The following is a 21332-nucleotide window of genomic DNA, read 5'->3' as shown; positions in this document are numbered from 1 at the left end:
GAGTATGTTTCGTCTCAAATCTTTCTTTTAACTATCACTACTTGTTACATTTTAAATATATTTTTGACAACAAATTTTTTACTAAAGAATTATTAATGGTTCTGCATCTCAAGAGATCTTAGTTTCAAATTTCAGAAAAAAACGTTGTTAATGGAGACAATATTTACTTTACTGGTTAAGGATTATGCAGTCATATGTGCATTTTTGTAAGACAAGTGTATTGACTATCGGCCACGGAATCGTCAATATAATACTTTTTTAATAGTTTATAATATCAAAGTTAATTAGGAGAATACAAATCCTACATGATCTGATCATTTCGATCATGTACTTGCTATATATTTTCATAGTTTTAATAACTCTTTTCACAATATGAAAATCCAACAATAGTTAGCCAATCCTATTTATGTCAAACTACACAGAAATCACAAATCTCTATTCAAAGTCAAACCAAACAAAAATAGCAAACAACAAAAACACTACACACACAAATATACTAAATATAGAGGCAAAGATTTAGTATATAAACGCCTTCTTCTCCATCCACCTATTTGCACATCTCATATCTATCAATAATAATTAAATAAAACACAAGTCCTAATAAACTTGTAAAGAGAAAATGGCGGGAAAAATGTGTATGGTGATGGCACTTATCATGATGGGGTGTGTTTTACAAGCATGCAATGGAGCCAATGTTGATGAGAGCCAACCAACAGAAGATTCAAAGCTCGTTTGCTTCAGGACCTGTTCCATAGCCTGTGGCAAACAAAACAAACCTTGTTACGATGAATGTTTGACCAAATGTGGTCTCCCACAACGACCAGCAACACCTTCATCACCTTCTACCACCGCTTGATCTGATCTAATTTATTTGTGATTTGTGTCCTTACTGCCGAGGATGTCATCTATATTCTTTTGTTTATTATGAAGAAAATTTGAGATTTATATATTATAAATTTTGATTATATATCTGGCTTTTTCTTGACTACAGCTTGTTGCAGCATAAAACGATTCAAGATTCCGTAACTTTCTTTCAAATAAAACAACTAAATAAACAACTTTGATTATATTAAAATGAAACAATTCTATTATCATGATACAGTTTCCTTCTGTCAAAACATATGTGATCGCAATTCACATGAATAAAAAGAGTAGTGTAAATAGTCTGATTACTTAAATCATACAAAACTCAGAAACATGGAATCTGTTCATTATAATAACCTAGAAATAAAAAGATTCATTAGCTTTACCTTGTCACAAAAGCAATCTCTGAAAATGCCAATTGAGGAAAACTTTATCCTACACTTCTTCTGCCACTCTTTTTCTGCACTATGCTTGTATTTAAAGCCTTGTCTGAAAGCATACATCCTCTCTACCGTCTGAAACCAACGGTTGAACCAAACACGAAAGGACAAGGATCTCTCACGAGAACACTTTAAAACCCTCTCTTATCAGGACAATCAGCTGCCCTGTGTCCTGAGCTTCCACAAGTGAAGCAAGCACCGCCAAAACTCCTGTTTCAGAGACAATAACCAATCAGTTGAATGGGGGCAAGTGCGTAGATTTTAACATAGACTTGTTTGAATCCCACAAAACTCACCTCTCCCGGGAAGGACCTCTGCTGCTTGATGATGGTCTTCTGTCACTACCACCACCAATCAACCAACCATCAGAACTTCCTCTGGAACCACCACCATCACGGGACCAGCTGCTTCCTCCACCACCACTGCTTCTACTTCTTCTATCATCATCACGTCCTCGTGATGAGCCTCCTCGACCGCCAAATCTCGACCCTCTTGAACCTCCTCCTCCTCTAGGCATCCTGTCTCTGCTAGAGAACCGTCCATAGTTATCACTAGACGGTCCATCATCTTGCAACGGAGGCAACTACAAATCAAAACCCCCAGAAAATGTCAAGTGCTGTTAGCCGTAAAGGGTCTTATTGTGAATATGTTAAGGATCAATACCTTTGTAATCATGGATAAACTGTTTCCTTCTGGCACTTCTTTCTCTAACAGCTCTTTAGCTATGTCCTCTGGCAGATCAAAAACAGCCCCTTGCACCTGACATATAAGCAGATTTTGAGATTTTATAAAAGAAGATAGTTTATAATATGAAGGTTGTTTCAATGATACTGACCCTTTCATCTGCGATCATGAAGATTTTTCCAACTTCATCTGCAGCTGGACGGTAAACATCTGAAAGAAAACCAGTGACAGACCTCGCAGACAGGAAGCCTCTAGCGTTTGTTGGATCTCGTATCAACTGCAAAGTTACCCATCCCTGCAGTCCAAGAATGTTACTTCAGTTGATGATTGTTGGATTATCAAATCTAATATAACAAGTTGCTATATAGTGGATTAGGCACGCGGGTTTGGGTAGTTTGGGTAATTTGGTTGAGGTTGTTCGGTTCAACAAAAATCTTACCCAACTAACCCAAAATAAAATTCGGTTTGGTTCGGTATTCAGTATTCCGTATTCGATTAATTCCATTGAAGTTTTTGATTTCGGTTATATTTAAGTTTAATTTTGTTAAAGTTTCGAATAAGTTTGATTAATTTTAGTTAAATTTTCAACTCAGTTAGTTCGGTTCGGGTTTTTGGTATGGTTTGGTTATATATATTTTTTAAGAAAACCGAAGTAACTGATTTGCTGAACCGAAACCGAACTTTCTAAAAAACCTACCGAATCGAACCAAACCCCTATAACGAACTAACTGAAAATTTTGATTTGGTTCAGTTCAAAATCCCAGCCCTAGTGGATGTTGAAGTTTCCAGGACTTTCAAGAAACACTCTCAGAAGAATTGATTTGAGAATTAAACCTGCTCATGACTGAGGAGAGATCTAGATGAAGGTGGCTGAGAGAAACCGCTCAGGTGAGCCAGAGCTGCAGCTAAGGCATCTGTTCCTTTTTCCTCAAATAGTTTTTGAGCAGTTGCTGAGAAAAACTTTATAGACTCAGGGTGAACGCCGTTCAGAGTGGCCACCAATTGGTCTGCTGACGCCTCCAACAAGTCTCCAACAGTTGGTGGGCTAATAAACTCAAATCTGCAGCCTACGTCACGCTCCAGAGACCTCACCGTTCTCTTCTGGCTACTAGAGTGCATTAGAATAGCTGAGCCTTCTTTCCCTGCACGCCCGGTACGACCAGACCGGTGCACAAAAGTCTCAGGGTCATTAGGAAGTTCGTAGTGGATAACCTGTAGAAGAAAACGTCAGAACAAAACATGGCTTAAGAGAGAGGATGAACTATGTGCTGAAGGTTTGAGAACTTACTAGATCTACGTTTGGGATGTCAAGTCCACGAGACGCAACATCAGTAGCAACTAGAACTGTGAATTTCCCTTGGCGGAAACCGTTGAGCGTTCTTTCTCTTTGATGCTGAGAGATATCTCCATGAAGTGCTTCAGAAGCTATGCTGTTTGATAATGCTAGAGAGACCTCATCTGCATCTCTTTTTGTTTGGGTAAAAACAATGGTCTTGCCACCCTTTGCATATACCTTCAAGTTTTGAAAAATATAACAAATCAATATACAGTAGTAGAACTAAAGACACAAACTGAACCGAATTTTCGGTTAATTTGGTTAGCAGTTCGGTTCGATTCGGTACGTTTTTAATGAAAATTGGCTTTTGATTTGGTTCAGCAAACGATTCTTCAAAAATAAAAGATTATAACCAAACCATACCAAAAAAAAAAACCAAACTAACCAAATTTTGAACCAAAATAACCGAATTTAACCAAAACTTATATGAAATTTCGACAAAATTACGCCGAAATTACCGAATACCAAACTAAACTTTAATTCTGGTTAATTCGGTAAGATTTATGTCAAACCGAACTAACCGAACCCGCAAGCCTAAAAGACACCAAGCAATAATCAACCATGTTTAAGGAAATAGCAAACTATAAGCTGAGTCATACTGTTATAAGGTCGCTTAGAATAGTGCGCTTTGATGTTGATGTCGCTGAGATTGCATAAAGCTTGATCCCCTCCGCAAGCTTCTCATCTTGGTCACCAACCTGCAAAACAAACAAGAAGATAGCCTTAAGCATCTGCAACTAAACCAAAATAATGAGAAGGAACAAAGAAAAGCTTTTACCAGATCGATATTCAAGGGATTGTCAAGATACTTCCTCGCCAACTTCTTCACCCAAGTAGGCATAGTTGCTGAGAAAAGCATACTCTGTCTCTTCTGTGGGAGATTCTCAAGAATCGATTCCACAGCTTCCTCAAAACCAACAGCAAGCATCTGGTCAGCTTCGTCAAGAACCAAGTACTCAACTTCACCCAGTTTGAGGCTCCTTCCTTCTATCAAGTCAATGATCCTTCCAGGAGTTCCAACAACAACATCAACGCCACGTGACAAAGCACTCTGCTGAATGGTGTAGGAGACACCACCGTATACACAAACGGTGCTTAGATAAGGTGCAGACTCCTTAATCTCCTTCTCCACTTGCTTAGCTAGTTCTCGTGTAGGCGCAAGTACAAGGAACTTAGGAAGACGACCAGACTTCCTGCTCAATAAGACAAAAACTAAACAGTTAGAAAATCCGAAATTAACCAAACTTATCCAAAATTTTAACAAAATTAAACCGAAATATATCCAAACTAACCGAAATCAAAAACTTTTAAAACGAAACTAACCAAATACCGAAACAAACCAAATTTATCCGAAATTTTAACAAAACTAAACCAAAATATAACCAAAATCAAAACTTTGGTACAATTTTGATTTTCAAAAACCGAACTAACTAAATACCGAAATAAACACGATTTTCAAAAACCGAACTAACTAAATACCGAAATAAACCAAATTTTATTTCGGTTTAATTAGATAAGATTTATGTTGAACCAAACTAACCGAAACCGAACTACCCGAACCCGCAGGCCTAAATGACAAAGTAAACAAAGGATGTAAGAAAGACCTGAAAGCAGAGTAGTCTCCAGATTGTTCAGTGAGGCGTTTGATGATAGGGATACCGAAAGCCAAAGTCTTCCCAGTTCCCGTCTTTGCACGAGCTATAATGTCTCGTCCTTCCAGCGCAGGAACCAACACAGCCCTCTTCAAACAACAACACAAAAAAAAACAGTAAGTCAATACAGATAAAAAAGGATAAGTCTTTAACAGTTTTCAGATTGAAAGGATAAATCTTTAAAACCTGAATGGGGAAGAGGTGAGTGATACCACGCTTCTCCAGAGACTCGCCGAGACGCTGCGGCAAACGAAGCTTCGAGATAGCGAGCTCTTCAGCATCGTCTTCGGAGGAGGAGCCCTCCTCGAGGTCGAACTCGTCCGAAAGGCCGAGGCTTTTGAAAGCTTCCTCGCTGAGAACGGAGTTGGGAGTGGCCACGGCGGAGGGAGGAAGGAGTGAAGAGTGGATAAGACGAGTTCTTCGGAGAGATAAGGGAGAGGAGAAGAAAGGGTTATCTAGAGAGAGAGATAAGGAAGTGGACCTCTTCTTGGAAGTGGGTTTGGAGGTTTCAAGGTGAGGGACTTGGTATAGTGATGGGACTCCCACCGTCGACGCCATTTTCGATACTTGTCTCGTCGGAGAGGAAGGAGAAGGATAAGGTGAGAGTGTTGAGGTTTTTGAAAGGCTTCTCTGTTCCAACCTAATCTTATTTATTTGTTTCTCGCTCGTGTTGTAATGGGCCTTTATTGGGCTTGACTTGTGTTATATTCAGATCCACATAGAAGGTGGTTTCTGTGTGTTGACGCCATGAAATACATGTTCAGTTCTACCTTCCCCTTCCCCATATTAACCATATTAAATGATGCAATGCAAATCATGTTTGTCTCCAAAAGGTAACCCTATAGTTTGAATAAATCGGATTTAAGAATCTATACTATTATTTGCGAAATAATGTTTTCGTTCTGAGCCCTCACGTTAAAAAAATTTGTATAAAGACATTCTCTAAAATATTTCTAATATGTGAGTATTTTTAAAATTTCAACATAATGATAAGCATATATATTTTGATCAAAAATGTTGTTATATACAAATAATTTTTTTATTTAAAAAAAACATAAATAATAATTTATCATGCTGTTTTTGAATTAATAAGACATAAAATAGTAAATATCTGTAATAATAAAACAATCTACCTTGTTTGTGTGAGAAAGAACAAACCAGTGTGTGCAAACAAGATATATAGATGGTGTTTCGGTCTCAAGTAGTCTTATCTTCAGAGGCAAGATCTCCGAAAATCTCCAGCGTAACATCTGTGATCCTGCACGTCCTGACGCCGTGAAATCTTCTTCGCTTGTGGACTCATCGGATTCTCTTGATACAATGTATGATATGTCGCTCATTGACACTGATATATATAATCTAGTTTCCCCAGCGATGTCCCCTCAGCAAATGAAAGTCGGCAGATAAAAGATGTAGAAAGCACCATTTCAAGGGGCAAAACGTGCTTCTAATAGTTGGATTCAGTTGAATCTTCTCAGGTGTGTTTTTAGTTGGAATATGTTAGTAGGATAAATGCAACCCTTCGGAGTTTTATATGATGAGTCTTATACTTGCAATTTCTTTTGCAGCATGTTTCTTGTTCTTGCCTGATTTGGACATACAATAGGACATGAAACTTGTTGTTGATTACTTCTCGAGCTTGTTAATTGTTTCGCAAAGAAATATTCTTCATATATACATGTAACTAGATGAGTAGCAGAATCTTTAAAAGTTTACAATTTGTGTGTTCTTGCAATCAGTTTCTTGAGTTTGAGATCATACAAAGGCCGTAGAAGTAAGAGACCTGGTCGTAGGCTTGTGAACGTTGGAGAGAGTTGTTGTGACCCATTTGATAAGGGTCTTGTGCTTAGGATGGTAGGTTTTGACCAAAGCAAGCATAGTAAATGCGTAGGACTCTAGGAGTTGGCGTATCACTTCTTTAATGCCCGATGTCACACATCTTCACACACATAATTAACTACACTTGACTACTTTGATCAAACAAATATTAATTATTTAGCTCTTTCATATTCTTTTGTGACCATATAGTATAAAAATCAAGTTAATATTACTACATGATAACACATACTATAAAATAAGGAACTAGTGGATTTGTATAATAGAAAATCTCGACTGAAAAGGAGAGGGCGAAGTCATAAAGTTTATGTAAGCGCAGATCTTTTTTTATATTTGACACTCCTTTTGCATCGTAGAAACTTTTAAGTTTAGTAATCAGATACTATATAGTATATGTTACATTAAATATCACTAGTGCATTTATTCTCGAAACACATGGTTTCATTCTCAGTCGTTCAATGCTTCTAGTTTTTTTTTTGTTTAATATAGTTTGTTACTAGTTAATGCTTATTAGAATATTGTTGGTCCTCGGGACCAAGGTAACATTAAAGTCTCACCAGATTCTTGGCTGGATTAACGAGGAGGAGGACATGACTTTCACACTAGCGAGAGAGAGCACATAGGTTTGCGCCAATAAGAACACAGTGCGTAAACATAAAGCAAAACGGTATAGTTTATAAACCACTCTACAAAAGAGAGGACTGAGGGATCAAACATAACAGAGCCTCCACTGATCTCAGGTTCCGATGAGTGACAAGCTCGTCTTCAGAAGCAGTACTGGGGTAGACTGTTACTACTTGGGAGCTTATGGAGAGTATTTGGAGAAGAGACAGATGTTTCTCAGGAGCTACCAGTTCTCCAGGAAACAGAGCTTCACGGAGAAGGCTACGAGATCTGCGAGGAGAGTGAAGAGGTTTGTGTGGACGAAGTTGAGAACAGCTAAGAGGTGGAAACGCGTTGTTTGGTCTCGACTCAGAACGGCGTTTTTTTTTTTTTTTTTTTTTTGCTAACCGAGTATCCTGGCCCCACCGAGGTGGTCCAGACTAGAGACCGAAGTGAGCAAGGACGCTGCCAGGGCGTCACCATGTGGCTCACCGTGTAACGGTCTTCGGTCTCGGATGCTGCAGCCCATATGTAAATTCTGCAGTGGCCAAGGCTCGAACCCAGGGGCGGGCACTCCATCTGGAGCTCCTATACCACTAGACCAAAGCAACTTGGTTAGAACGGCGTTTTTCTACCGCCGGAAACGCTTTTTCCGTCTACTTCACTTACACGACGAACCTTCTTACTGCTTCTAAAGGTTTTAAATTTGGCTGAACTCTTCAGATGTAGTTTTCGTTACCGTCTTTGGTTATGTTATGTTATGCTCAGATCAACCACTGTATAATCTCGTTATTGATCAAAACAATTGTAATTTTTTCGCTATAAATTCATTTATATTCATCACAAAAAGTAAATACTCTATTATTTTAAATTTTAATTTTAAATTTTAATTAATTTTAATTTTAGTAATTGGGGAAAGTCGAATAAGTTGGGGTACGGATAGAAATTCGTTATTGATCAAAACAATTGTAATTTTTTCGTTATAAATTCATTTATATTCATCACAAAAAGAAAATACTCTATTATTTTAAATTTTAATTTTTAATTTTAATTTTTAATTTTAATTTTAGTAATTGGGGAAAGTCGAATAAGTTGGGGGGTACGGATAGAAATTCATGCAAGATATACGTGAACTTCGCGTTTGAACACAGTTAAGACAGCTAAAAAGCGTTTTAGTCTCTTTTGCTTGTTCTTGCGTCAAGAAGACAAATTTGGGCTTTTCGTCTGGTGTTTGGGCCTTTAATGGGTTTTAGTTCTAACTTCTAAGCTGACTATGCCGACATTGGGTGCATGCTATTTAGCGACAATAAGACGTGGTCACATGCGACTCAACTCATTGGGTTTTGGCTTCCCGACCAACTATTGATTTCAAACATCTCATGGCGAATTCTTGTAATGTGTTGCGTTCTTTGCATACATTGCATGTTGTTGCAGCCGATAAGAGCCGTATTTGGGACTACAAACCTAACTCATGTCGACGTAGAGTTTTGTTTTTTTATTCTAAAGACGAACAAGATGGACTTTTGTCTTTTCTATTCATGTTGCCAAATGATTTACGCCACTAGCTTACTTAGTTTCTTCTCTTCTTCTTACTCTCTTATTTAGATATAAAGCTTAATTATTGTTCAATCATTCACATGGCTCTCGGTATTCCTATTCACTATAACCTCAATTCTTCTTCTTCTTTTTTCTTTATGTGACAGCCATAGCCCACATAGGTAAAATACATGGCAGCTGCAATCTCTCTCTGACTCATGTGGTAAACAAAAACTGCAAAAATTTCAGAAGATTTGGGGATTTGTGTGTTTTTAATAATTACAAAAGTATATTATATAGACATGTGCTTTCAGAATCTTTCCATCACTCTCTTATCATTTAATGGAGCCCCTTGCTCTCATCAATCATCATCAAAGTGTTCTTTGTTTGCTACTCAACTATTGCTCTTTAGATTCATTACTTATTTAAATGTTTTCTTTCTTTAAGAGCTACTTTCAAACGCTTCATCAACCAAATCATTGAAAACATTTTCTTCTCTGTTTTGTATCTTAAAGACAACAAAAACTAACTCAGGATGCTACAGATTACTGGTAAGTACCGGTCAAGATCATCGTGCCGGTACCAAAAGCTAGGTCATCATTACGAGAAGGCGACGACAAGAACTATAAGACATAACTGGGGGAAGAAGATCGAGGGCAGGTCAAAAGGGTTTAGACTAAACCGACCAAGGAGGCTGGTTCTTAAGGCATTGGTTTTACCAAGAAGGATCTCGAGCATTTACGCTAGGATCACAGATAAAATGAACATGGAAGGTTTTTATTCCAATCTCGTTCTCTTTTCTCACTGGGGCTTCCCTATTGTATTAGAGAAAAAGCTCACATTTTGACGTTGGTGACTTCGTATGGACCAAAAGATTTCACAAGAAGAGGACTAGTGAAATTGTAACAAAATGCTATTTGTAATCATCAGCAAAGGTTGATAAAGAACTATTATAATAAGTCATATGATCCTAAATTGTAAACAAAATTGTTTAGTAAGATTTCTGTAAGCTTATTTTGCATTTTAACTAAAAGTTTTTTTTTATTAAAAAGAAGTATAATATGACTCAGAGAGAGATTCCACACGAGTATTCTTGTCACACTTACTAAATGAACTAAAGTCACGAATCAACCATGCATCAACTAATCACCACGAGGCTTATACCGGTTTAGTAACAACTCCAAAAACTCATGATCTTCTAAGTTTAACTTTCCTACATAGTATATATAAGTTCGTTTTCAACCCTTTAAAATTGATCATAAGTGATGGTTTTAATATCAGCTACTATGAGATATCTCTTCCTAACAATATCTCCCATGTTCTTCTTCCTTCTTACGATCCTTGCATCCACCGAGCCACGTCCAACTCCCATACTAAGACATGACAACCAAAGCAGCGACCTCTTCTCCGCCATTTCCGACATGAGAAGAGAATCGTACTACGGTTTTGTCACACTTCTCCATATCCTCAACGATACAGATTTCGTCAGGAGCCAAGAGATCACTTTCTTGATGCCTAACGACGAGGATATATCTCAAGCGGACATGAGTCAAGAGAGTCTTGAGACGTTCATCTTAAGACACACGATCCCAGCATGGCTTATGATCAACCACATGCTTCGCTTCCCTAACAAGACTCTTGTCCCTTGTAGCATCCCTGATAGAATGTTCACCATTACAAAGTCAGGCGGGTCGGGACTTTTTGTGAATAATGCGAGGATTGTTTCTCCTAATATTTGTCAGAACTCTCGCATATCGTGCCATGGAATCAGCAATGTTATTATGTTCAATGAAGACTCGTTTCCAAAGGGAAGGTTATCACCCAAAATGTTATCATCAAGAATCAATTCGTCGAGGCACTGAAACTTCTTTCTCTTGATCAACTTCGGAGGGTGTGAAGATGTTCTAATATGCTTTTTAAGAAAATAATAAGAGTTGTAGATTTGTCAAAAAAATCATGTAACAGAGCTGCAGTGTGACCAATAAACTCTAGACTGTGTTTTCCTTCAGATTTAAATTTACTAGACATTAATGTCGATCTGATGTTTTATGTCGAACAGTATAAGTCTAAAAAAATCTAAAAAATAAGCAATTTTGTATTGGTTCTGATTCGTATAGCATAGTGTGATTGATACGGTTTACATCTAGCTTTTGTACGAGATCAAGCTCATGATAAGTTCAATGTATATAGATAGATATGTTCTTAATAGATTTGGATGATTTTGCCTCTTTCTCTAATGTGCCGCCTAATGGTAAGAGACAAGAGAAATGCACTTGTGATTCTCCAAAATGCAGAGACATGAATACATCAAAGTCAAACTAGTCATAACCAAGTATGTAATTGTCATTCTCCAAAATGACACGCACATAGATCGAACCAGATAATCGTCTATATTTCAAAATACTACTTTTCACACATTTTAATAAAATACATTAAATTTGTATATCTTTTTGTATTTTTTTTCCATAATATTAAACCAATAAAAAATCAATAAATGTACTTAAATTTTTTGAAATTTGCAACTAATTAATAAAACATGTATTGAAGATGTAAAAAATAGATTTTTATGAAACAAATTTTTTCTTTTTGAATATATAATTTTATGAAACGGATGGAGTAATATACTTGCAATCCAAGTTTGGGTAAATAATGTAAAGATCGATACTTTATGGACAACAATGTAAAAAGTTCACAACTTGAGCCTTCCCAGTAAAAAAAACCTTCATAGTCTAAAACCTAACCTTAAAGAACAAAACATCGCCGCCGATTCTTACTTCTCCTGCTCTCTCTCTACACATTGCCCAAAGAAGATGGAAAGGATCAAGCTTTCTTTCCCAGCTGACACTCCACCACTCTCAGTCATCGCTGCTCTCCATATCTCATCCTCTCCGGTGACTATCGACTCCTCCTCCGCCGCAGCCACCGTCCCCACCTTCGTCTTCTCCGACGGGTTCTTTCCTTTTCTTGCACTCTCTCTCTCTCTCTCTATGAAACTAAAACCCTTCTCTTGATTTTAGGCGTAAGCTGAGTGGAACCTCCGTTCTTCTCCGCTACGTTGCTCGATCAGCTCCCTCGCTTCCTACCTTCTACGGCCACGATGCTTTTGAATCTTCTCAGGTCTCGTGTCTTTGTAATCAACCTCTTTACGTTATAAGACAGTCTTCTCATTTAGATTCTCATGTAAAGTCTCTGTCTTTTTGTTTATGGGATCGTTATTAGATTGATGAGTGGGTGGATTATGCTTGTGTCTTCGCCTCTGGCTCTGAGTTTGAGAACGCTTGCTCTCGCGTAGATAACTACCTTCAAAGTGCAACCTTTCTTGTCGGTCATTCTCTTTCCATTGCCGATGTTGCTGTTTGGTCAGCTCTCTCTGGTAAGGGTCCGTTACTTTGCTATGTATCTGTCTGAACAATGCTCATTAGTTACAAACGCAATGTTCAAGTAATCTTAGAGAGTAGTTAGGCGTCTTATAGGGGGATTATTGATTAAGACGGTGTTTAGACCAATTTTTTTGAAAAATCATTTCGTGTAGATCCGATTTGAATCTGATGCCTAGGCGCTGCCTAACATTCTTTATCATTACCTTGCTATGTATCTCTGTCTGAATAATGCTCATTAGTTATAGACGCAATGTTCAAGAAATCGCTAAGCTGTAGTTTAGGCGGTTTATAGAGGATTATTGATTAAGCTGACATCTAATCTATTTTTTGAATGCCTAGATTATATTTTTTTTTTTAAAGTCATTCAAGAAAAAATGTTTCTTGTTAGGTCGGATTTGCCGTCTAGACCGATTTTTAGAACACTTACAGTCTTTTAACACATTTTTATGAACAGTTCTCATTAGTTACAGACACAATGTTCAAGAAATTGCTAGGGCTGTAGTTATGTGTTTTATAGGAGATTATTGATTAAGCGGACATCTAACTGATTTTTTGAACGCCTAGATTAAAGTTATTTAAAAGTCTTTCAAGAAAAATCATTTCTTTTAGGTCTGATTTGCCGTCTAGACCGATTTTTAGAACACTTACAGTCTTACACATTTTTTTAATGAACAGTGCTCATTATTGATTAAGCGGACATCTAACCGATTTTGAAAACACTTACAGTCTTTAACACATTGTTATGATTAGGATCGGGTCCAAGATGGGAGAGTTTGAGGAAATCGAAAAAGTATCAGAATCTGGTTAGATGGTTCAACTCTATATCGCTTGAGTACGCCGAGCCTCTCAGCAAGGTAGCAGCATATACTGTGAAGAAAGGCTCAGGGAAGCCTGTTGCTGCATCCAAGTCCAAAGACCAACAAACAGACGCTAATGACAAAGGAAAACCTGAAGTGGACTTGCCTGGTGCAGTCATGGGAAAGGTCAAGCTCCGGTTTGCTCCAGAGCCGAGCGGTTACCTCCACATCGGACACGCGAAAGCTGCGCTGCTGAACAAGTACTTCGCGGAGCGGTACCAAGGGGAAGTCATTGTGCGTTTTGACGACACTAACCCTGCTAAAGAGAGCAACGAGTTTGTTGATAATCTTGTCAAGGACATTGGTACCTTGGGGATCAAGTATGAGAGAGTGACCTACACTTCTGATTATTTCCCTGAGCTGATGGACATGGCGGAGAAGCTTATGCGCGAAGGTAAGGCTTACGTCGACGACACGCCGAGGGAGCAGATGCAGAAAGAGAGGATGGATGGGATTGATTCGAAGTGTAGGAACCATAGCGTTGAGGAGAATCTGAAGCTGTGGAAGGAAATGATTGAGGGAAGTGAGAGAGGGTTACAGTGTTGCGTGCGCGGGAAGTTAGACATGCAAGATCCCAACAAAGCTATGAGAGATCCTGTTTATTACAGATGCAACCCTATGTCTCACCACCGTATAGGGAACAAGTATAAGATATATCCAACGTATGACTTTGCCTGCCCGTTTGTTGATTCTATTGAAGGTATAACGCATGCTCTTCGGTCTAGTGAGTATCATGACAGGAATGCTCAGTACTATAAGGTTCTGGAGGATATGGGATTGAGGAGAGTTGAGATTTATGAGTTTAGCAGGTTGAATCTTGTTTACACTCTTTTGAGTAAGCGGAAGCTTCTATGGTTTGTTCAGCAAGGGTTGGTTGGTGGGTGGGATGATCCTCGCTTCCCTACAGTGCAAGGCATTGTTCGTAGAGGTTTGAAAATTGAGGCTCTGATTCAGTTCATTCTCGAGCAGGTAAAGCTTTTCTGTCTCGTTGTTACTTGTCTCTTTTTAATGTTTATTAACCAAACCTGCCTAACTGAAATGTTCGGTTTTCGGTTCAGTTCCGGTTAGGAGGTTTGGTAATCAATTAATTCGGTTTTCGAAAAGAAAACTATCCGATTTTAACCAAAATTCCGAACTGAACTAACCGAACTAACCAAAATCATAACAAAAATTAACTGAAATTTTGAATTTTAACTAATTTAAACCAAACTTTAACCGAATTTGAAGACTTTGGTTAATTTTGCTAGAAATTTTTGAAAATGAACCAAACTTTTTTCTGAGATTTTGGCCAAACCGAACTCCTAACTAACCAACCGAACCGAAAAACCCGAACCTCAGGCCTAGTTATGTAATATAAGTTTGTTAATTTTTTAGTGTTGTTGTTTCCAGGGTGCTTCCAAGAATCTAAACTTGATGGAATGGGACAAGCTGTGGACTATTAACAAGAAGATCATCGACCCTGTGTGTCCTAGACACACGGCTGTGATTGAAGAGCGGCGTGTACTGTTGACATTAACCGATGGTCCTGATGAGCCGTTTGTCCGTTTAATACCAAAGCACAAGAAGTTCGAAGGTGCCGGAGAGAAGGCTACCACTTTCACCAAGAGGATATGGATAGAGGGAGCTGATGCGAGCGCCATCTCTGTTGGTGAGGAAGTGACTTTGATGGATTGGGGAAACGCCATTGTTAAAGAGATTACTAAAGACGAGGAAGGTCGTGTCACTGCGTTATCTGGCGTTTTGAATCTCCAAGGATCTGTGAAGACTACAAAGCTGAAGCTCACATGGTTGCCTGAGATTGATGAGTTGGTCAAGCTCACATTAACAGATTTTGATTACTTAATCACCAAGAAGAAGGTAAGAATCAGTTCATGATGATGCTTAGTTTTCTCTATCAGAATCACTAATTTTGTTTGCTGCAAACACAGCTGGAGGAAGATGATGAGGTTGCTACATTTGTGAATCCTTACACGAAGAAGGAAACATTAGCACTTGGTGATTCTAATATGAGGAGTCTGAAGTGTGGAGATGTGATTCAGCTTGAGAGGAAAGGCTATTACAGATGTGATGTTCCTTTTGTCAAACCTTCAAAGCCCATTGTCTTATTCTCAATTCCAGATGGAAGGCAACACCAGCCACTCTCTGCTGCTAAGTGAAAGAATGAAACCACACGGAGAGAAACAACAACAAGAACAAACTCTTTTCATTGATTAAAATGTTCCAAACTTTATCTTTATCTTCTTTGCTTAATGTTTTACAATTAGAGAGCTCAAAAAAGGAAGACAAAGATTATGTTTATTCTCTCTTCTCATTTCTTTGGTTGGTATCTTGACTTGATTGTCTTAACCTGTTTGGGTTTGATCTTGAATGACTCAACGAGAATGTTGTCAGGAAGAGCTCCAAAGAGAGACGCCACAAGCGACTGTGTTCCAGGCAACTGGCTATCAAAAGCTGCTAGTACAGAAGCTGGAGCTGATCCAGCAATGTTCTTCTGGAAATGGAGAAGCCCTTTGGGGAAAACGAACACTTCTCCTTTGTTAATGTATTTAGCTACTAGTTTCCCTGCGGTTGTTACGAACCCCACGTAGAGCTGACCCTCTAGGACGAAGATGACCTCAGAGGCACGCGGGTGAACGTGAGGTGGGTTTAGACCGTTTGGTGCGTAGTCTATGCGAGACATGGAGAGGCCGAGAGTGTTGAGTCCTGGCAGCTTCTCCACTGTGGCGCCGGTTACAATGGCTCCAGTGGAGGAGTTTGCAGCTGCTTTGGCTGTGGCTAAGCCTTGGAAGTAGAAGTCTTCAGGTGTTACTTGTGTTGAGTCCTTGCATGTGTATCCGTTGACCTTGACCGCTTCATTTGTCAACAGAAAAAATGTTATAAAAGTTAGGATATTTAAAAAAAAAACATAAAGAAAACTCTTATTACCATTGGACAAATCAGCAACACAAAAATCTTGAAGCATGTTGGATTCTGCTACGGCCATGGCTGAGACCAACATGGTGACAACAACAACAAGATGGGTCGCTGTAGACGCCATTGTTGTTATTGTTTTATCTTCTGAAAAGAGTTTGTTCTTGATGGATTTATAATTAAAGAATGAATCAATGAATGGAGAAGCTTTAAAAATGGATGTTCTTATAAAAACATTGAGAGGCTTTAGAGGTTTATTTTTAGGCCAACTGTGAAGGTGTGGTTAGGCCTTAATTTAGACAAGATTTGGTTAATTGTTTAGTTAAATATTTAGAGAGGTTGTGATTAACAGAAGGGTTGTTTATTGGAGAACAGAGACATCTAAACTAAACATCTGTTAGACAATCTAAAATAACTTTATCTTCCTGGCAATTAACATACATTAACATGGAACCTTGCTTTTACATCACACTGAGTTCTGATATTAGTACACGAATACACTAGCACAAGCTTTTTCTTTGTCGAAAGACAGCTCATGATCATACCTTCACATAGACCATACGATGCAAATGAAGTCCAAACCTGACTAAATTTTCTACCACTGAGAAAACAGAGAAGCAAAGCAAACAACAGTTGAGAAACTCATTTTGACATTTTCGAACAATGAGTACTAATCTTAAAGAATGTCTTGAACATCCTAGGTAAGCGGCGTTACATGATTACCAATTTCGTAATTACCGCCCATGATGTTGTTGAAAACCAGTAAGACATAAATTAGGTAGGGTTTTTCAAGCTATTATTTGAGTAAATTTGTGAGAAAATTTTACTTATTTTATTTGTATGGTTTCATGTTTTGTTTAATGATGTGTGTGTATCAAGTGTGAACCAACATCTAGTAAACAAAAAGATGGTTCCCCTGCCTTAATTACCAGTAATATTAATTAATCACTTTATATTAGTATAAATAACTAATTAAGAAAACCAAAGGTGGTGAGATTCCAAACGTGAATCCAGCCATGAAATCTTTTTTTCTTTCTTTTTGTTCTTTTTCTTTAAACAGTCTACTTCACACTCACTTCTCCACTGCTCTGTTCTGTCTCTTTCTTCTTTTAAAAGCTGAAATAGAGTTTGATTCTTTCAGTACAACACATGCAAGTTCTTGCCTATTGTCTGAAATCCTTTTAAAGTCTATTTGTTTTATATACTCTAAGCATTTCCTACTCAAGAATAAGAGAAATGAGGAAGATTTTCTTGTTAGGTTTTGTGGTCACAGTGCTGATTCTTGGCACTGACGCAAATGGATATCTAGAGTTCAATGTCACAGAGTTAGATCACATTGAGGAACTAGAGTATGGTGTCTCCAAATCTATCTCCAGTTTCAACCCATTAATGGTTGGCCTCACACTTATCACTGGAGCTGGTGCCAAAGGAGCTGGTACTCACTCTCTTACTCTCTCTCTCTCTCTGATTTACTTCAGTTCATTTACACAAAACTGGTTTTGCTTTTTGTTTGTTTATCATATATTTACTCCAATGATATTACTCAGTTTCTAAGATGGTTAGTTGCTTTCTTGTTTTGGAATGTGAGGCGCATTATGTATATGCATCAAATATCATATCCTATAAACAAAAAGAAAAAAAGAAATAGAACAGTGTTGGAATCTATATGCATGTGATCTTGTTTGAATCTTTAATTACAGTTTGTTTGGATGGAACATTGCCTGGATATCATTTACACCGTGGACATGGATCAGGAGCCAATAGCTGGCTAATTCAACTAGAGGTTAGCAAAGGAAGAGTCTTCTTAGAGATCATACATTTTCATTTTTTGAATGTGTGTTGTTGATATTGAAAAAAATGTGGAAAAGGGAGGAGGATGGTGTGACAACATAAGGAACTGTGTATACCGAAAGAAGAGTCGTCGTGGATCCTCTAACTATATGGAGAAACAGATACAGTTTACAGGCATACTTAGCGATAAAGCTCAAGAAAATCCAGGTCTCTTTGTCTTCATGCTTTCTATTAGTAAAGATCTTGAAGAAACAACTAGCTCTATTTTTAACATGTTCATACAGATTTTTTCAACTGGAATAGAGTCAAGCTTCGTTACTGTGATGGTGGTTCCTTCAGTGGAGATAGTCAGAACAAGGTTGAGCTTTGTCTTAGAGATCATATGTTTCAGTCTCTTTAGGGAAAATGTCCAAAATAGCACTTTATGTAAATTTATCCCCAAAATAGCACCCAAAGGTACATATTCCCGAAATAACACACATTTCACAAGAAAAAAAAACTAAATTACTCTAACTCCTAAGCTCTCATCCACTTTAATACTAAATTCAAATATAAAATAGATATTTGTTTTTATCTTTAATAAATGCTTTTTTGAGAATTTTTTTCTCTTTGTATGCTAATTTTGAGGTATTTTTTCTCTTTTTTAATATGTAACTTTTTTTCAGGCTGCAGGGCTTCAGTTTAGAGGAGAGAGGATATGGAGAGCAGCAATGGATGATTTGGAAACAAAGGGAATGCAAAATGCCAAACAGGTATATATATGTTCACTTTGTCCTTCCTTTGCTCTATAGTCTTGTCTTTACATTGATTAAACATTTTGTTCTTAACTTGCTTAATACTCTTCAGGCACTTCTATCTGGATGCTCTGCAGGTGGTCTAGCAGTGATTTTACGTTGTGATGAATTCAGTAACTTGTTTTCAAGAACCACCAAAGTCAAATGCTTAAGCGATGCAGGCTTGTTCTTGGACACGTAAGTTACTTCTTTTTTTCCTTCTCATAGTCAGCTTTGTATCTGTTATTGAACCGTTTGTTTTCCCATGATTAAAGGCCTGATGTGTCTGGTGGCCATACCATTAGGAATCTATATAACGGCGTTGTGCAGCTGCAGGTGTGATGTATTTACCTCATCTTCATATTAAAAACTTCATAAACTGAAAAAAGGTAATGAATCTTGCAGGGAGTGAGGAACAATCTACCACATATGTGCACAGACCATCTCAATCCAACTTCTGTAACTCTTACTCCTTTAGTTGAACCACTTCTCTTCAGTATATAAGCTCAAAAGCTAACCAGTTAGCTTTTTGTGACAGTGTTTCTTCCCTCAAAACTTGATCAGTGAGATGAAAACCCCTCTCTTTATTGTCAATGCAGCTTATGATATTTGGCAGGTAACATCTCTACAGCTTCCATGTTTATTGAAAGTAACCATTTATATGTGTGTGTGTGTGTTCTTGACTGATATGTTTTAACAGGTTCAAAGCAGTCTTGCTCCACCAAGTGCAGATCCTAGTGGTTATTGGCATGAATGCAGATTAAACCATGGAAGATGCACTCCAGCACAGATACTGTTCTTGCAAGGTCGAATCTTCATCTGAAAAGTTCACAACTTACTTTTAAAATGACCTCTCACCACTCTTAGTTATGTTGTTTCTTTAAACAGGGTTTAGAGATCAGATGCTGAGGGCTGTGAGCGGATTCTTGAATGCAAGAAAGAACGGTTTGTTTATAAACTCATGTTTTGCTCATTGCCAAACCGAAAGGCAAGACACTTGGTTCGCTGATGATTCGCCTGTTATCAACAAGAAGGTAAGCACTTCATGTGCATTTGCCTTTAAACATTTCTGAAATGATTTATTCTTTTTCCGAATCTGAGGTTAGGCGGTGGCGACAGCGGTTGGAGATTGGTATTTTGATAGAGCAGAGGTGAAGCTAATAGATTGTCCATACCCTTGTGATAGGAGCTGCCACAATCTTGTCTTCAGATGAGTGAATGATCTTCTCATTCTTTATTTTTCTTTCATATCTTAATGATCCTTTTGTATTCTTTTACTTCAATAGTTCTGTTTGCAATACTGAATAATATACCGAAAATATGTTTTGTGATCACATTAACATTGGCTTGAGCTTGAAGGCAAGTCCGAAAATGCTTTATAATGAAAAGAGGCTACCCCAAACTCAAGCTTCTAAACTAGTGATGTGTACTAGTGTCAACCCATTCAGATACAAGTTCAGGAATGTGTTTTAGAATTGTAGAGACAAAAAAAAAAATAGAGGCTGGTTGAAATAAATCAAACAATCCAAGCCTATATAGTTCACTTGATTGGTTCAAACACAATATGCGGTTTTCAAAATGTTATTAAACTATATATATTTATAATATTCCAATTTAAATTTAAATTTAAATTTCAATACTAATATTTTATCTAAATGAAACTTTTATTTTTTCGGAAAATATTTTTTTATTTATATTTATTCATCCACAAACTGTCAACCCATTTTGTAACCATAAACAATAAAATAGACTAACTTTGATTTTAAGAAATAAAAAATGGTTTTTATGATTGTTTTAAAGCCGCATTATCATCCACAAATGGGTGGTAGGAAAAAAACCAACAAAACTCTCAGTGATTTAAATAAAATCTAGATTAACGGTGTAATTCTTTGTTTTGATCATCAAAATGGACAGCCTGTTCTATAAACCTGTTAATTTCGACTAGGTGATATAACCAGGTCAGACTCAAGTCAGTGAGGCTGTCGAAAGCCCATACGGGGCCATACACATTTTTAAAAAATGCAAGGGATACTGGATAATTGTTTTGGCAGGAAATGTTACATGAAAACAGTAATCTCACGTTTTAAATATTAGGTTCCCATGACTGGTTGATAGTTGAGCTTTATAATATTGCCTCGACACCGCCACATCGTTGTCTTTATCAATAAGCTAGGATTTTTGTTTACGTTATCGTCATCGCCATATTAAAACGACAACGATCGTTTTAGAAATATCATACTCTATACATTTTTATATAATATGCTTTTTATTTATTTTAAAGACAAGTTGAGAAACTTAAGAACAGTAATGATCGAATATTCATTTGATTTGGATTTTAAATGATTTATACAAAATGACAAAAGTTATTTTTAAATATAAATTTTAAATTTTAAATTTTTAATATTAGAAAACTGTGATTTTGAATATATATATATATATTATATTTTTCTATAAAAATTCTAAGCAGTAAATTTTATAATGTAGTTTGAAAATGTATTTGTCAAGTTTCTTGATTAACAATATATATATATATATATTATAGTTTTTAAGAGAATTTTATTATTTTAAAAATCATAATAAATTGTCTAATTCACCCCAAAACGCTTTAGTTTTTAATAATTCCAAAATCATGTAAATATTAGATTGTCTACACCCTTTAATACATACTAG

The 21332-nt window shown here is 37.2% G+C and overlaps 7 protein-coding genes across 7 annotated transcripts; 5 read left to right on the top strand and 2 right to left on the bottom strand.

The window, feature by feature from the left end:
- The first annotated feature begins 544 nt into the window (after positions 1–544).
- On the top strand, positions 545–988 carry LOC103837130. Its single transcript, XM_009113458.3, has one exon. It carries the CDS (start codon positions 620–622, stop codon positions 854–856), a length of 237 nt encoding a protein of 78 aa, XP_009111706.1. The 5' UTR covers positions 545–619; the 3' UTR covers positions 857–988.
- A 76-nt stretch (positions 989–1064) lies between these two features.
- On the bottom strand, positions 1065–5612 carry LOC103837129 (DEAD-box ATP-dependent RNA helicase 3, chloroplastic). Its single transcript, XM_009113457.3, has 10 exons — positions 5163–5612; positions 4929–5065; positions 4103–4517; positions 3924–4022; positions 3277–3501; positions 2823–3200; positions 2140–2283; positions 1968–2063; positions 1601–1887; positions 1065–1514 (listed from the first exon to the last, which is right to left on the bottom strand). Exons 1-10 carry the CDS (start codon positions 5532–5534, stop codon positions 1436–1438), a joined length of 2232 nt encoding a protein of 743 aa, XP_009111705.2. The 5' UTR covers positions 5535–5612; the 3' UTR covers positions 1065–1435.
- Positions 5613–8033: 2421 nt separating this feature from the next.
- Positions 8034–10959, top strand: LOC103837131. The gene has a single exon (XM_033280633.1). The coding sequence runs from the start codon at positions 9487–9489 to the stop codon at positions 9796–9798; it is 312 nt and encodes a 103-aa protein (XP_033136524.1). The 5' UTR covers positions 8034–9486; the 3' UTR covers positions 9799–10959.
- On the top strand, positions 10187–11052 carry LOC103837132. The gene has a single exon (XM_009113461.3). It carries the CDS (start codon positions 10217–10219, stop codon positions 10811–10813), a length of 597 nt encoding a protein of 198 aa, XP_009111709.1. The 5' UTR covers positions 10187–10216; the 3' UTR covers positions 10814–11052.
- A 607-nt stretch (positions 11053–11659) lies between these two features.
- LOC103837134 (glutamate--tRNA ligase, cytoplasmic) lies at positions 11660–15486 on the top strand. The gene is made up of 6 exons (XM_009113463.3): positions 11660–11901; positions 11969–12068; positions 12171–12324; positions 13082–14157; positions 14578–15045; positions 15117–15486. The coding sequence occupies exons 1-6, from the start codon at positions 11762–11764 to the stop codon at positions 15342–15344; spliced, it is 2166 nt and encodes a 721-aa protein (XP_009111711.2). The 5' UTR covers positions 11660–11761; the 3' UTR covers positions 15345–15486.
- Positions 15374–16367, bottom strand: LOC103837133 (probable germin-like protein subfamily 2 member 5). The gene is made up of 2 exons (XM_009113462.3): positions 16114–16367; positions 15374–16038 (listed from the first exon to the last, which is right to left on the bottom strand). Exons 1-2 carry the CDS (start codon positions 16223–16225, stop codon positions 15497–15499), a joined length of 654 nt encoding a protein of 217 aa, XP_009111710.1. The 5' UTR covers positions 16226–16367; the 3' UTR covers positions 15374–15496.
- Positions 16368–16621: 254 nt separating this feature from the next.
- Positions 16622–20061, top strand: LOC103837135 (pectin acetylesterase 10). The gene is made up of 12 exons (XM_009113464.3): positions 16622–17533; positions 17799–17881; positions 17967–18096; positions 18174–18247; positions 18555–18641; positions 18736–18860; positions 18938–18998; positions 19068–19121; positions 19201–19278; positions 19363–19468; positions 19551–19696; positions 19769–20061. The coding sequence occupies exons 1-12, from the start codon at positions 17335–17337 to the stop codon at positions 19874–19876; spliced, it is 1251 nt and encodes a 416-aa protein (XP_009111712.1). The 5' UTR covers positions 16622–17334; the 3' UTR covers positions 19877–20061.
- Positions 20062–21332: the final 1271 nt, after the last annotated feature.

This window comes from Brassica rapa, chromosome A09 (assembly GCF_000309985.2).
Source record: "Brassica rapa cultivar Chiifu-401-42 chromosome A09, CAAS_Brap_v3.01, whole genome shotgun sequence".
NCBI classification, from domain to species: domain Eukaryota; kingdom Viridiplantae; phylum Streptophyta; class Magnoliopsida; order Brassicales; family Brassicaceae; genus Brassica; species Brassica rapa.
The sequence above is the reverse complement of the archived record's forward strand: the minus strand, read 5'-3'. Positions and strand labels throughout refer to the sequence as shown.